Raw genomic sequence first — 12,971 nt, forward strand, 5'->3', positions numbered from 1 at the left:
CAAATCCCAGATGGAAAAACAAAACAACATAGTTTACCTACTGATTGTGAGAGAGGGTATGTTTTGAATCATTAAAATAGGCTTGGCATGTATGGTTTGGAATGTATGAACACCTTACCATGATGAGAAGCTTTCTGTAGCAGCAAATACATTCACTACAGCAGGAGTAGATCCCATACTCTATTAATCTGTCTGATCCTGCCCAATTAGCCTGCTCCCTGTCTGAAGCAAAGACCCACAAAAGCTTGCAGCTGCTGGCATCTTGTGGTTAGTGTTGATAGAGCAGAAAGTGGTGGGCGAGTTTAATACGTCACACTTGATAATCTAGAACATTTAGGTAAATACTCGGTTATGAAATTGAGGATTATAAAGTTTGATAAAATAAAGATATTTTTTGTAATTTTATAAAACATATGAACCACAAGTGAACGTGAAGGGGTTTTCACTAGTTATCACAGCCACAAAGTTAAAATGTCCATATCGTAAAAATTCATGACAACAAACATGAGGTTTTTGGTCTTAATGTAAAGTTAGGATTAGGCATAAAGTTAGCAATGTGGTTGAGGTTAGGATTAGGTTAAAAAAATGGATTTTAAAAAGAGACATTGTAGAAATAGGCGGGGTCTTTGACTTTGTGGCTTTGATAACGCTATATGGAATCCCTGGGACGGTTTCATTACGGTATTTTCAATGGTTTAATCCGTGATTAAGGTTAGGTAAGGGTTATGGTTAGGGGGAGGGACATCCCAAGGATTCCAGATAGCACTAACAAAATTAGAAGCCGGCATTTTCCCACAATCCTTTTCATCAGTAAAGTGACCTCTGGTGTTGCTGTTGTGCAAATTTTCGGAGCAGGCTAACCTACACAAACCAGCAGCAAAATGGTCCCTCCAGTGGCAGTGTCACCGCTTATTAAGGTTTGTGGCAACACATTTGTGTAACATGCTGTTGAAAGTAGTTTGGTTTAAAAATAAAACGTGAATTGTTTCCTAATTTGCAGCACAATGCTGCATTGTTCAAGATCTCTGCCAATCTCAGACAGCTGGCTAACTAACAACCTAGCTAGTGGAATAATTAATAACGTTAGCGAGCTACATTTTCAACACAGCTGTTACTTCCAAACCTGCAATAATTTGCGCATGTTATGCATCAGCTGATAGCTTTGACATTGCATGCAGATTGTTGTTGTGGGCTACCGAGTGGCGCAGCGGTCTATCCTGGTTCGATTCCAGGCTGTATCACAACTGGCCGTGATTGGGAGGCCCATAAGGCGGTGCACAATTGGCCCTTCGTCGTTGGGATTTGGCCGGGGTAGGCCGTCATTGTAAATAAGAATTTGTTCTTAACCGAATTGCCTAGTTAAATAAATGTAAAATAAAAAAGGCCGTGAATTAGCTAGCATTTGTCTAATGTTAGCATTAAATCATTGCCTGAGTGACACTCATTGCCTGAGTGACACTGTCTGATATGCGTCATTTGTTTCTCATTACAGACAGCAAGGTACTCAGCGTTGATAGCTGGTATAGTATTTGGCAAGAGGAGATATGGTGAGTTGTGAACCTTGAATACAGCTTTTACATTGACTAACTGTGCAGACAGGCGGCATGCCATATGGACGCCTCAGGTTGTGGCATACTAACGTTAGAGTACAAATGTCCTATACTGTGGCAACAGACTAACGTTAGCTAAACTAGCAACCTTAACATTGAAGCCATGCAGACACTGACTTGTTGAAAACCTGCAATAACATAACATAACAGATTCTTCATAGTTCTTCACATAAATAGATTACCGGTACATCATATGGTGTTTGATTTTTTTTTTCAGAAGTAATTCCATTTTAAGTTTTGATTTTAACACTCTCCCCTCTAAATTAATTTCAGATGAACTAAAGCCTATTGCTGCAGAGGAAAGAAGGGTTGAGGAAGAGGAGAAGAAGGTTCGTGAAGAACAAGAGAAAATTGCCAAGGCGCTAGCTGAAGGTAAACTTCCATGTTTGTTTTTAAGAGATTACTGGCAAATTTGCTATCCTCATGTTTATTCTTTTAAAGTAAACAAATGTGCATACTTAGATATATGTCCATCAATAGGTATTTTGCATGTTCTATAGGAATAGCCTGAATAATAACATATGGCAGTAAAACAGATGCTTCATGTAATTAAACACTTAATTGTTTCTGTATAGAAACTTGACATCTACTTTTTTCTGGTCTCTCACTACAGCCAGTGAAGAATCGATTTTGAAATGAGCTGGCACTGGGAGAAGTTACTTTGAAGCTCTTCACACTGCTCCTGTATTTTTCCACTCTTATTTTCCTGGATATACTTGGTCCAAAACTCTCCGGCACAGTTATTTTACTGACGTGTGCACTCTAACCGATAAACCCTCACTTGGTCTGGAGACCAAATATAGTTTTTTGTAGTCATTTACATGGCATATAAAATAATGGCTTGCTATTTGGATTCAGAACTGTAATATCACAAATGCAGTATTGTAAGTAAAGTTAAATGTTTGTACCCTTGTTACACACCCTCATGACAATGTCATACATGCTACTTGATAAATAAATGGTAAATATTTATTCTGTCTTTGAATCTTCATTTCATCCTTTCTCGATTTTTCCTTGCACTTGCGTCAACTTTTTTTTGTCACACTTGCTTTGTTTTTGAGTAATGGATATGCTATTATGGATATATATGAAGCGTCATTCATCAACCATCAACTCTAATATTTGTTCTTTCTAATCTTCTAGACATTAAAACTGAAGCTACAAAAATTATTAGATTATTACATGAAACAAGATCGTACTGTTCTGTGTCATGGCCATGCACGTAAATAGGAGGACTGTGGTCTGCTGTAATGACTGGAGTGGAGCAGACCATTGACCTGGCACTGTGCTGTCATGGCCGAAAGCCAACGGTGCAAAGACGCAGTAATTCAAGCTCGTCCCCAGGCTAAATATAAGCAGCAACAATGACAGAAGTGGTTAATAATAGAAAAATACAAAAGCTTTATTTGTCAACTATGTATATTATCTATAGTGCACAGTATAAATTAGCAAGGGATGATCCAATGTATGGCCTTGCTCACTGAAATCATTTTCAGAAATGACACTTATGCAGCCATTTCACCTGGCGTTAACCCTCTTGTAATGCGCTTCAGCGGTCTCCTGTCCAAGAACATTATGTCTGGGATTACAGAACCAAACTGGTGCAACAGATCATGTTACTTAACCCAGGGGCAGGAACATAAAGGCCCATGTGGACTGTTCATTTCATAAAGCGTGCATCCTTACAATTGAATAATTGTTTACTCTTACAACTGCCTGAACTTGACATCCAATCCCTCTTTATTTATAATTGTTCAATGAATATGTTTTATGAGTTCAAAGAAAGTGATACCAACTGATAAGAAATGCATGTAATTTATTTCCATGTCACTAAAGAACTATCTAATACCTTGGTGTTGCCATGCCCATGTGTAAACAGTACTTTGGCTTGGCTAAGGTAAACTTAATTCACTAGACGTGCTTTCTCTGTGTTTAGACTAGTATACACCCTTGCTCCAATTACATAAAGCCATTTCATTGTGTATGGGAGAGTGCAACAGTTTATGGGCAGGATTTTGTTAACTGGATTAGTAATAGATTAAGATTTAACCCTCCATTTAGGACCAAGATGTGAAAATAATCAGTGAGCTCGTCTGTGCCTTGGGTATATAAGGATCCTCGACAGAAGAGAAACGCATACCTGCAACTTCATTGAAGCTTAACCTCTTGCTTTGTTCCTGAAAAGGTACGTTTTTGCTACTTTTCATGGGAATGTTAAAATGTTTCTGCGAATATTATGTTATGGGCTTTTTATAAGAATGTAGTTACCAATTGAGAGAAACAGCTATTGTGCTTCATCAAAATATTGATTTGTTTTTATTACATATGAAGTTATACTTATGGAATTTCTCTCTTCTCTAGAAATGGACTTCCATATGCTGGCCCTTGTAGTGGTGCTCCTGGCGGGTCTGGAGCAGAGTTGGGCTGCCTCCTGTGTGGTGGACAGCTTCAATGTCAAGGAGGACTTTGACCCCAAGAGAGTGAGTAAAACAAACAGCCCTCTAGAAGACCAAGCTGTCCTGCAAGGCCCTACATCTATTTGTTTTTATGTGCTAGTGCCACAGTACACAGCTAGAAAAATAGTTGCAACACTCCTGCTCCAGTATGAAGGAAATAATAATTTCCTAGGCTACCTGCAAGGCTCTTCAACCAGTTTATCTGTGTGTGCTCCAGTACGCAGGGAAGTGGTACGCTCTGCAGAAGAAGGACCCTGAGGGACTGTTCCTCCAGGACAACATCTCAGCTGAGTACACCATCGGTGACGACGGCTCCATGGTCGCCGCCTCCAAGGGACGTGTCACACTTTTCGGGTAAGAGCTGCATGAAGGTTATTTCTGATGAAACACTAATAGTCTTAAAAATTGAACATGGCTTTCCGAATCTGTGTATAAGGGTCAAACTGAAAACCTTACATCTACTACATGTTTGTAACTTAAAGCCATTTTACATGAATACTGTATCTATGATAAGTTGATTGGAAATACTTTCCCCTATTTACAGATTCTGGGTTGTGTGCGCTGACATGGCTGCCCAGTACACTGTGCCGGACTCTGCCAACCCTGGAAAGATGTTCATGAACTACCAGGGCCTGGCCAGCTATCTGTCCAGCGGAGGTACAACTTCTGAATATACCGTTATATACAAATACACTTACAGGCACAGAGACGCAGCAATAACAACCAGTAAGCCGCGCTCGATACTCACAATACTTTCCTCTTCTCTCAGGTGACAACTACTGGGTGATTGACACCGACTATGACAACTATGCCATCACATATGCCTGCCGTACCCTGAAGGACGATGGAAGCTGTGAGGATGGCTACTCCCTGATATTCTCCCGTAACCCCCGTGGCCTGCCACCAGCCATCCAGAGGAGCATTCGCGCCAAGCAGGAAGAGATCTGCATGGCCGGACAATTTGAGCCCGTGCTGCAGTCTGGTATGGGTTACATTTTTCCTATTTTATATATAAAGCCCTTACATCAACAATTGTTATGAAATGCTTTACAGTAATCCGGACTACACCATCAAAGAGGAAGGATCAGTCTGCATTACTGTAAATGCTGAGTGCCGCCTTTACAAACATTCACAGAGTTACTTAACTCATCTCCTACACAACAAATATTTATTACCAGCATAAATGTGCTTTCTACAACTAAAGCAAATGTTTATTTTTGGGATGTCCAACAAATTTAGCATGCCAGTTGACCCTCTTCTGATTTTTCTCTGCTCAACAGGAGCTTGCTGAATGTCTACTATGAAGGAACATGTTGTCCTGCCAAGGGATCCCTACAACGTGTTGGCTTGGACAGAGATATTTACTGATGACTGAAGAGGGAAATCGCATAAGAGATTTTTTTATATAAAAATTGTTATGCCCTTCATGTACATTACCAGTCAAAAGTTTAGACACCTACTTTATTTTCTACATTGTAGAATAATAGTGAAGACATCAAAACTATGAAATAACACATATGGAATAATGTAGTAACCAAAAATGTTAAACAAACCAAAATATATTGAATGGAAAAGCATTCCAAGTGAAGCTGGTTGAGAGAATGCCAAGTGTGCAAAGCTGTCGAAGGTTAAATGTAGCTACTTTGAAGAATCTAAAATCTTTTGATTTGTTTAACACTTTTTTGGTTACTACATGATTCCATGTGTTATTTCATAATTTGCCTTCATTATTATTCTACAATGTAAAAATTGAGTAGGTGTCCAAACATTTGACTGGTACTGTATATAAAAATAATTATACATTTGAGCATGATGCCTGCACCAATCCAATGGAGGTAGACGCTACATCACAGAAATACCTATATGAATATTAACACCACTGCATTTTCGCTCATTCACTATTCATCAGTTTGTGTTGGCAACAATACAGTTTAAAGAAACTTAGTTGGCTTGGTGAGTACATTGTCCAGGGGAAAAACATAAGCATTCTAATGTTATCACTGTCTCATGAGCATTAAAAAAAGATTCAAAATGGTATAAAAAAACATACATCAAATAAATAATTTTACTTATTGATTGTGAAATTACAAAATATTTGTATGGAAAAATTATTCCATGTAAACAAACATTTCAGACTAAGTCAACAATACATTGGAGCAGCAATAATGCTGATTATATTTTCTGAAAGTAAAAATGTAACAACAAAAAAATATGCTTTTGTACAATGTCATGGTACCATGTAGGAAACACTTTTAGTTTTCCTCTGAATATTTCTCAGTCAGTGAATATTCTCCAGTTCTTCCCCAGTAGTCCACAGCTCGTACTCTATAGCTACCACTAACCTCCAGGTTTTCTGTAATGAAATGAGAATCCACAATGCTTAATACAGGCCAACTATTGCATAAGATCACAAAATAAAGTTTGAACTTTCTAAACCATTCTTACCTGGTGAATATACATAGGACGTGAAAATGGTATCCCGGGTGTTTACCCTCTTGAATTCTTCCTGGTCTTTGGAGAACTCCACCTCAAACGTCTTAATGCACCTACAAATAAAATAAAACATGTCAACTCACCACTAAGTAGAAGAGCCCCCCCCCCCCAAAAAAAAAGTACTTACTTGGAATTTACACAATGATCTTTCCACACAATCATAACTTGGCTTTTTGTGATGCTGATGAATCGCAATCCATTCACCTTATAGGAGATCAATAAAATACAGTTAGGGTATTGATGATTTAACAGGACAGTTTGAAAATAACATCCTGAGAAATGATAGACAAATTAATCACCAAGGTGTGGATAATACTGTCATCAAAGCCGCTGGTAGCACTGACCTGGTCTGGTGTGGCCTTGGGCTGGGCACACACATGTATGAGGAGGACAGAGGGCACATAGAGCTTGGCCCGCATGGTCAGGATGCCTTCAGCAGGGAAGGGCAGAGGTCCATCCATCTGAGGATCCTGGGGGTAAATCAACACAAACCATTCAGCTCAGCTACAATGGCTGTAGTTCATTCCATAAAAAACTGACCATGTTCATACATTGCTGTCACTTAAAACGAAGAGGAATATATGATGTGATTGACTGAAATACAAGCTTACTTATTGAGTGAGACTAGTTATTTGAGAGAAATGTTATTTTCATGGAAGAGGGTGTTTTTCTTTGTACCTCAATGTTCCTCAGCTGTCTGAACTGCTCTGCTGTGGGGTAGTCTGGGCTGCCCATGCTCTGCCACAGCTGGGATGGGTTGGTCACATTGTTGTCCAGGTAATATGTCACATACACAAGTCCTAAAGTCAAAATCGCAATTCATGAAACTGCTGAAGTCACTCTTTTGCTCATCTAACACAGTTCAAATCCAATACTTACAGAACTGAGTATGTCAACCTACTGTAAAATGAGTAATACATTTTAATCCAACTGCAATGTTGTTTGCAACATCAAAGAAGCATTTAAAGTTGAGTACATACAGTGCATTCGGAAAGTATTCAAACTCCTTGACTTCATCCACATTTTGTTACTTACATTTATTCTAAAATGTATTAAATAGTTTTTGTATCAATATACACACACACACACACACACACACACACACACACACACACACACACAATACCCCATAATGATAAAACCAAAAGGTTTTAAAAAAGCTCTTCCCTGTAGCTCAGTTGGTAGAGCATGGTGTTTGCAATGCCAGCATGGTGTGTGCAACGCCAGGGTTGTGGGTTCGATTCCCACGGGGGGCCAGTACAAAAAAAAAAAATGCATGAAATGAAATGTATGCATTCACTACTGTAAGTCGCTCTGGATAAGAGCGTCTGCTAAATGACTAAAATGTAAAATATTTTTAGAAATGTTTGCTCATTTATTACAATTAAACTGAAACACCACATTTACATAAGTATTCAGACCCTTTACTCCAGTACTTTGCTGAAGCACCTCTGGCAGCGATTACATTATTGAGACTTCTTGGGTATGACGCTACAAGCTTGGCACACCTGTATTTTGGGAGTTTCTCGATCGGGTTAAAGTCCGGGCTCTGGCTAGGCCACTCAAGGACATTCAGAGACTTGTCCCGAAGCCACTCCTGCGTTGTCTTGGCTGTGTGCTTAGGGTTGTTGTCCTGTTGGAAGGTAAACCTTTGCCCCCAGTCTGAGGTCCTGAGTGCTCTGGAGCAGATTTTCATCAAGGATCACTCTGTACTCTGTTCCGTTCATCTTTGCCTCGATCCTGACTAGTCTCCCAGTCCCTGCCGCTGAAAAAGGTCCCTACAGCATGATGCTGCCACCACCATGCTTCACCGTAGGGATGGTGCCAGGTTTCCTCCAGACATGGCGCTTGGAATTTAGGCCAAAGAGTTCAATCTTGGTTTCATCAGACCAGAGAATCATGTTTCTCATGGTCTGAGAGTCTTTAGGTGCCTTTTGGAAAACTCCAAGCGGGCTGTCATGTGCCTTTTACTGAGGAGTGGCTTCGGTCTGGCCACTCTACCATAAAGCCTGATTGGTGGAGTGCTACACAAATGGTTGTCCTTCTGGAAGGTTCTCCCATCTCCACAGAGGAGCTCTGTCAAAGTGACCATTGGATTCTTGTTCACCTCCCTGACCAAGGCCTTTCTTCTCCGATTGCTCAGTTTGACCGGGCGGCCAGCTCTAGGAAGAGTCTTGGTGGTTCCAAACTTCTTCCGTTTAAGAATGATTGAGGCTACTGTTCTTGGGGACCTTCCATGCTGCAGACATTTTTTGGTACACCTCCCCAGATCTGTGCCGACACAATCCTTTCTCGGAGCTCTACGGACAATTCCTTTGACCTCATGGCTTTGTTTTGTGGAACCTTATATAGACAGGTGTGTGCCTTTCCAAATCATGTTCAATAAATTGAATTTACCACAAGTGGACTCCAAGTTGTAGAAATATCAAGGATGATCAATGGAAACAGGATGCACCTAAGCTCAATTTCAAGTCTCATAGAAAAGTGTCTGATTTACATAAGTATTAAGGTATGTTTATTTTTTTTATACATTTGCAAAGACTTCTAAAAATCTGTTTTCGCTTTGTCATTATGGGGTATTGTGTGTAGATTTAGGATTTTTTTTATTTAATCCATTTTAGAATAAGGCTGTAACGTAACAATGTGGAAAAAGGGAAGAGGTCTGAATTCTTTCTGAATGCACTCTACATATGAAGTAAAACTTAGTCCTGATTCAGAGACATTCGTCAACACCCACCTTTCTGTCCTGTGAATCCTTTGAGAGAGACCCAAATGAGGTCAGTGGTGGTAGATGTGCTGTTGTCATCGCTGTTGTAGATCAGCACAGTGGCCTGCCAGCTGTCAGAGGTCCAGGACATGAGGGGGTCATGGGTGCTGGCAAGGACCCCCACAGTGCGGTTGTTGGTCCCCCCAACCTCCACAACCTCAGACAGTACCTGAGTCTCTCCTTTTTGCAAAACAATAATTTAAAAAAACTAAACATCATTTCATAAAGTTATAACATCTGGGTAGACAGATTAAGTCCCACCTAAATTTGGTGAAAAAAATAAATAAATAACTGTTCTATACACTTATCACTACAAGAAAAGACAACAGCTTTTGAAAATAAGTACTTATTTATTGTTATTAAATTTGTTGTTCTATTGTGTTATTGACTGTATGTTTGTTTATGTGTAACTCTGTTTTGTTTTTGTCGCACTGCTTTGCTCTATCTTGGCCAGGTCGCAGTTGTAAATGAAAACTTCTCATTTACATTCAATTTTAGTCATTTAGCAGACGCTCTTATCCAGAGCGATTTACAGTAGTGAATGCATACATTTCATAATTTTTCCCCCCGTACTGGTCCCACGTGGGAATCGAACCCACAACCCTGGCGTTGCAAACACCATGCTCTACCAACTGAGCCACACGGGACAATTCTCAACTGGCCTACCTGGTTAAATAAGGGTGAAGTAAATAAATAGAGCGAGCAGCCCCATGATGGTCAGTACAGGAGAAAGCCTCACCTAGCAGAGCAAGCAGCCCCATGATGGTCAGTACAGGAGAAAGCCTCACCTAGCAGAGCAAGCAGCCCCATGACGGTCAGTACAGGCTTCCTGAGCAGCTGGACGTGGGGGGGCTGGGTGTTGTTGACTTGGAAGCGGGCCGTCAGGGTGCGCTGGGTGAACGGATGAGGGTGGTAGCTGAGGAAGGCATTGTCATTGCTTAGCAGGGTGTAGTTGATGGTGTTGTTCTGGTCAGACAACAGCAGGTCCTGGTGTTGGGAGATCACCTGGTGGAAAGCAGGGTTCGGGTCAATTCCATTTCAATACAGTCAATTCAATAAGCACAGTATACTGAAATTCCAATTTCAATGCATTTCAATGAGGAAAGTTTGGAATTTAAATGGAATTGACCCCAAACCTGGTGGACATAGGAGACAGCAATCAGGACAGACAACAGATAAGTCAGTTAACTATTTCATACCTTGACCACCATGGCTGCATATGTCACATCAGCCCTCCACGCCAGAGGTTTCGACCAGCCCACCAATGGATCGGCCTCATCATTGTAAACCGGCAGAGTTCGGAAGAGAGGGAAATGCTCCTGGATCTCTCTCACTGTCTGGATCTCCTGTTCCATGATGGGTAACGAATAGCCTCCACCCTGAAAGAAAGCAAAACCTAAACTTGAACTGAGTCTCACAAGCCCAAGCTAGTTTTCATCCTGAAACTCTGAGTGCTGCAATTGTCAGGATTAGGCACTGTTCTCTTGTTAGGAGACTAGAGTCAGACAGAATAATGGTTAAAACATAGTAATGAAGGTGTGCAGTTTACACACACCACAGTCCCAGGCCCACCTTTTTGTGCAGGGCAATGTAGTCCAGCCGCACCCCTGTCTCCCCAGTGAAGAAGTTGGTGCCATTGTAGCAGTGCTGCAGCATGGCCCAGCAGTAGGGGGAGTGTGGTGGGGTGTGGCAGGAGTCTCCTGGACCGCCGAAGCGCAGGGCCCTACTGGCAGCCCGCAGACCCTCAGAACAGGCATCATAGTAGTTCAGGAACCCTGGAGGTGGAAGCAGACCAATAGTGGGTGCTGAGACACAGACTACATGCAAATTATTATTCATCAGATGAGATTATATTATGCTTTCTTTCATTCCTTACAGAAAGTATGATGGTACAGTACTGATGCCACCTGTCGGAATATTTTTTTTATTTTTATACCTTGGATAGACACAGTGACGTTGTCAAAGTCATGATTGTTTGGTTCATTCCATGTTTCAAAGTTCCACAGAGATACACTTCCCAAGCCATACTTCTCTGTAATTCAGGATGAATACTGTTATTGAGTATACCATTTATATGATCCATAAGATTACATATGTTACTGTGTGTTCCCCTATCACTGAACAGTATACCCACCAATATACCTCTTTGCAATGAGATGCACCAGGTTTCTCCACTCCACCACCTGCATTTTGTCTTCAAAGTTGGTGAAGTAGTTGTTCACACTGCCCATCAATTCAAAACCTGCAACAAACAAGTAGAAAAAAAACTCATTCTGAACCATAGTCAAAGAGAAAAATACTACTGAGAAAGCATATACTGAACAAAAATATAAATGCAACATGTAAAGTGTTGGTTCCATGAGCTGAAATAAAAGATCCCAGACATTTTCCATACACACAAAAAGTTTTTTTCTCAACTGTTGTGCACAAATTTGTTTACATCCCTGTTAGTGAGCATTTCTCATTTGCCAAGATAATCCATCCCCCTACCTGGTACGGCATATCAAGAAACTGATTAAACAGCATGGTCATTACACAGGTGTATCTTGTGCTGGGGACAATAAAAGGCCACTCTAAAATGTGCAGTTTTGTCACACAACACAAGGCCACAGATGTCTCAAGTTGAGGGAGCATGCAACTGGCACGTCCACCAGATCTGCTGCCAGAGAATTGAATGTTAATTTCTCTACCATATGCCGCCTCTAACGTCATTTTAGAGAATTTGGCAGTGCGTCCAACCAGCCTCACAACTGCAGACCACTTGTAACCACGCCAGCCCAGGACTTCCACATCCAGTTTCTTCACCTGCGGGATCATCTGAGACCATCACCCGGACAACTGAAGAATTTCTGCACAAGCTGTCAGGGAAGCTCATCTGTGTGCTCTTCGTCCTCACCAGAGTGTTGACATGACTGCAATTCGGCGTCGTATCCAACTTCAGTGGGCAAATGCTCACCTTCGATGGCTGCTGGCACGCTGGAGAAGTGTGCTCTTCACAGATGAATCCCGGTTTCAACTGTACCGGGCAGATGGCAGACAGCGTGTATGGCGTCGTGTGTGCGGGCAGTTAGCAGATGTCAAAGTTGTGAACAGAGTGCCCCGTGGTGGTGGGGTTATGGTATGGGCTGTCATAAGCTACAGACAACAAACACAATTGCATTTTATCGATGGCAATTTGAATGGACAGAGATACCGTGACGAGATCCTGAGGCCCATTGTCGTGCCATTCATCTGCTGCCATCACCTCATGTTTCAGCATGATAATGCATAATCCCATGTCACAAGGATCTGTACACAATTCCTGGAATATGAAAATGTCCCAGTTCTTCCGTGGCCTGCATACTCACAAGACATGTAAGCCATTGAGCAGGTTTGGGATGCTCTGGATCGACATGTACGACAGCGTGTTCCAGTTCCCGCTAATATCTAGCAACTTCGCAGAGCCATTGAAGAGGAATAGGGAAACATTTCACAGGCCACAATCAACAGCCTGATCAACTCTGTGAAGGACATGTGTCGCTCTGGATGAGGCAAATTGTGGTACTGACTGGTTTTCTGATACCTTTAAAAAAAAGAAAAAGTCGGGGTGTGTATCTGAAACCAACATATGCATATCTGTCATGTGAAATCAATTTCCTTACATGA

At 41.2% G+C, this 12,971-nt stretch overlaps 2 protein-coding genes and 1 long non-coding RNA gene across 5 annotated transcripts in view; 2 read left to right on the top strand and 1 right to left on the bottom strand.

The window, feature by feature from the left end:
• Window positions 1-709: 709 nt before the first annotated feature.
• On the top strand, window positions 710-2,582 carry LOC115200323 (uncharacterized). The gene is made up of 4 exons (XR_003879508.1): window positions 710-917; window positions 1,493-1,547; window positions 1,884-1,982; window positions 2,224-2,582. It is a non-coding gene; the product is annotated as an uncharacterized LOC115200323 (long non-coding RNA).
• A 943-nt stretch (window positions 2,583-3,525) lies between these two features.
• Window positions 3,526-5,570, top strand: LOC115200325 (purpurin-like). The gene is made up of 6 exons (XM_029763287.1): window positions 3,526-3,795; window positions 3,972-4,090; window positions 4,284-4,420; window positions 4,611-4,723; window positions 4,836-5,048; window positions 5,347-5,570. Exons 2-6 carry the CDS (start codon window positions 3,974-3,976, stop codon window positions 5,355-5,357), a joined length of 591 nt encoding a protein of 196 aa, XP_029619147.1. The 5' UTR covers window positions 3,526-3,795; window positions 3,972-3,973; the 3' UTR covers window positions 5,358-5,570.
• Window positions 5,571-6,113: 543 nt separating this feature from the next.
• idua (alpha-L-iduronidase) overlaps window positions 6,114-12,971 on the bottom strand; it is a 12,510-nt gene continuing 5,652 nt past the window's right edge. For 2 of the 3 annotated variants that reach the window (XM_029763288.1, XM_029763290.1), the window contains 11 exons: window positions 11,461-11,568; window positions 11,263-11,358; window positions 10,899-11,101; window positions 10,526-10,705; window positions 10,115-10,331; window positions 9,297-9,506; window positions 7,238-7,359; window positions 6,904-7,029; window positions 6,687-6,763; window positions 6,512-6,612; window positions 6,114-6,419 (listed from right to left, as the gene is read on the bottom strand). In XM_029763288.1, the coding sequence (XP_029619148.1) occupies window positions 6,319-6,419; window positions 6,512-6,612; window positions 6,687-6,763; window positions 6,904-7,029; window positions 7,238-7,359; window positions 9,297-9,506; window positions 10,115-10,331; window positions 10,526-10,705; window positions 10,899-11,101; window positions 11,263-11,358; window positions 11,461-11,568 (1,541 nt within the window). In that variant the 3' untranslated portion in view covers window positions 6,114-6,318. The remainder of the gene's footprint in view (window positions 6,420-6,511; window positions 6,613-6,686; window positions 6,764-6,903; window positions 7,030-7,237; window positions 7,360-9,296; window positions 9,507-10,114; window positions 10,332-10,525; window positions 10,706-10,898; window positions 11,102-11,262; window positions 11,359-11,460; window positions 11,569-12,971) is intronic. The other variant, XM_029763289.1, reaches the window with a different exon arrangement.

This window comes from Salmo trutta, chromosome 9, assembly GCF_901001165.1.
Source record: "Salmo trutta chromosome 9, fSalTru1.1, whole genome shotgun sequence".
Taxonomy (NCBI): Eukaryota; Metazoa; Chordata; class Actinopteri; order Salmoniformes; family Salmonidae; genus Salmo; species Salmo trutta.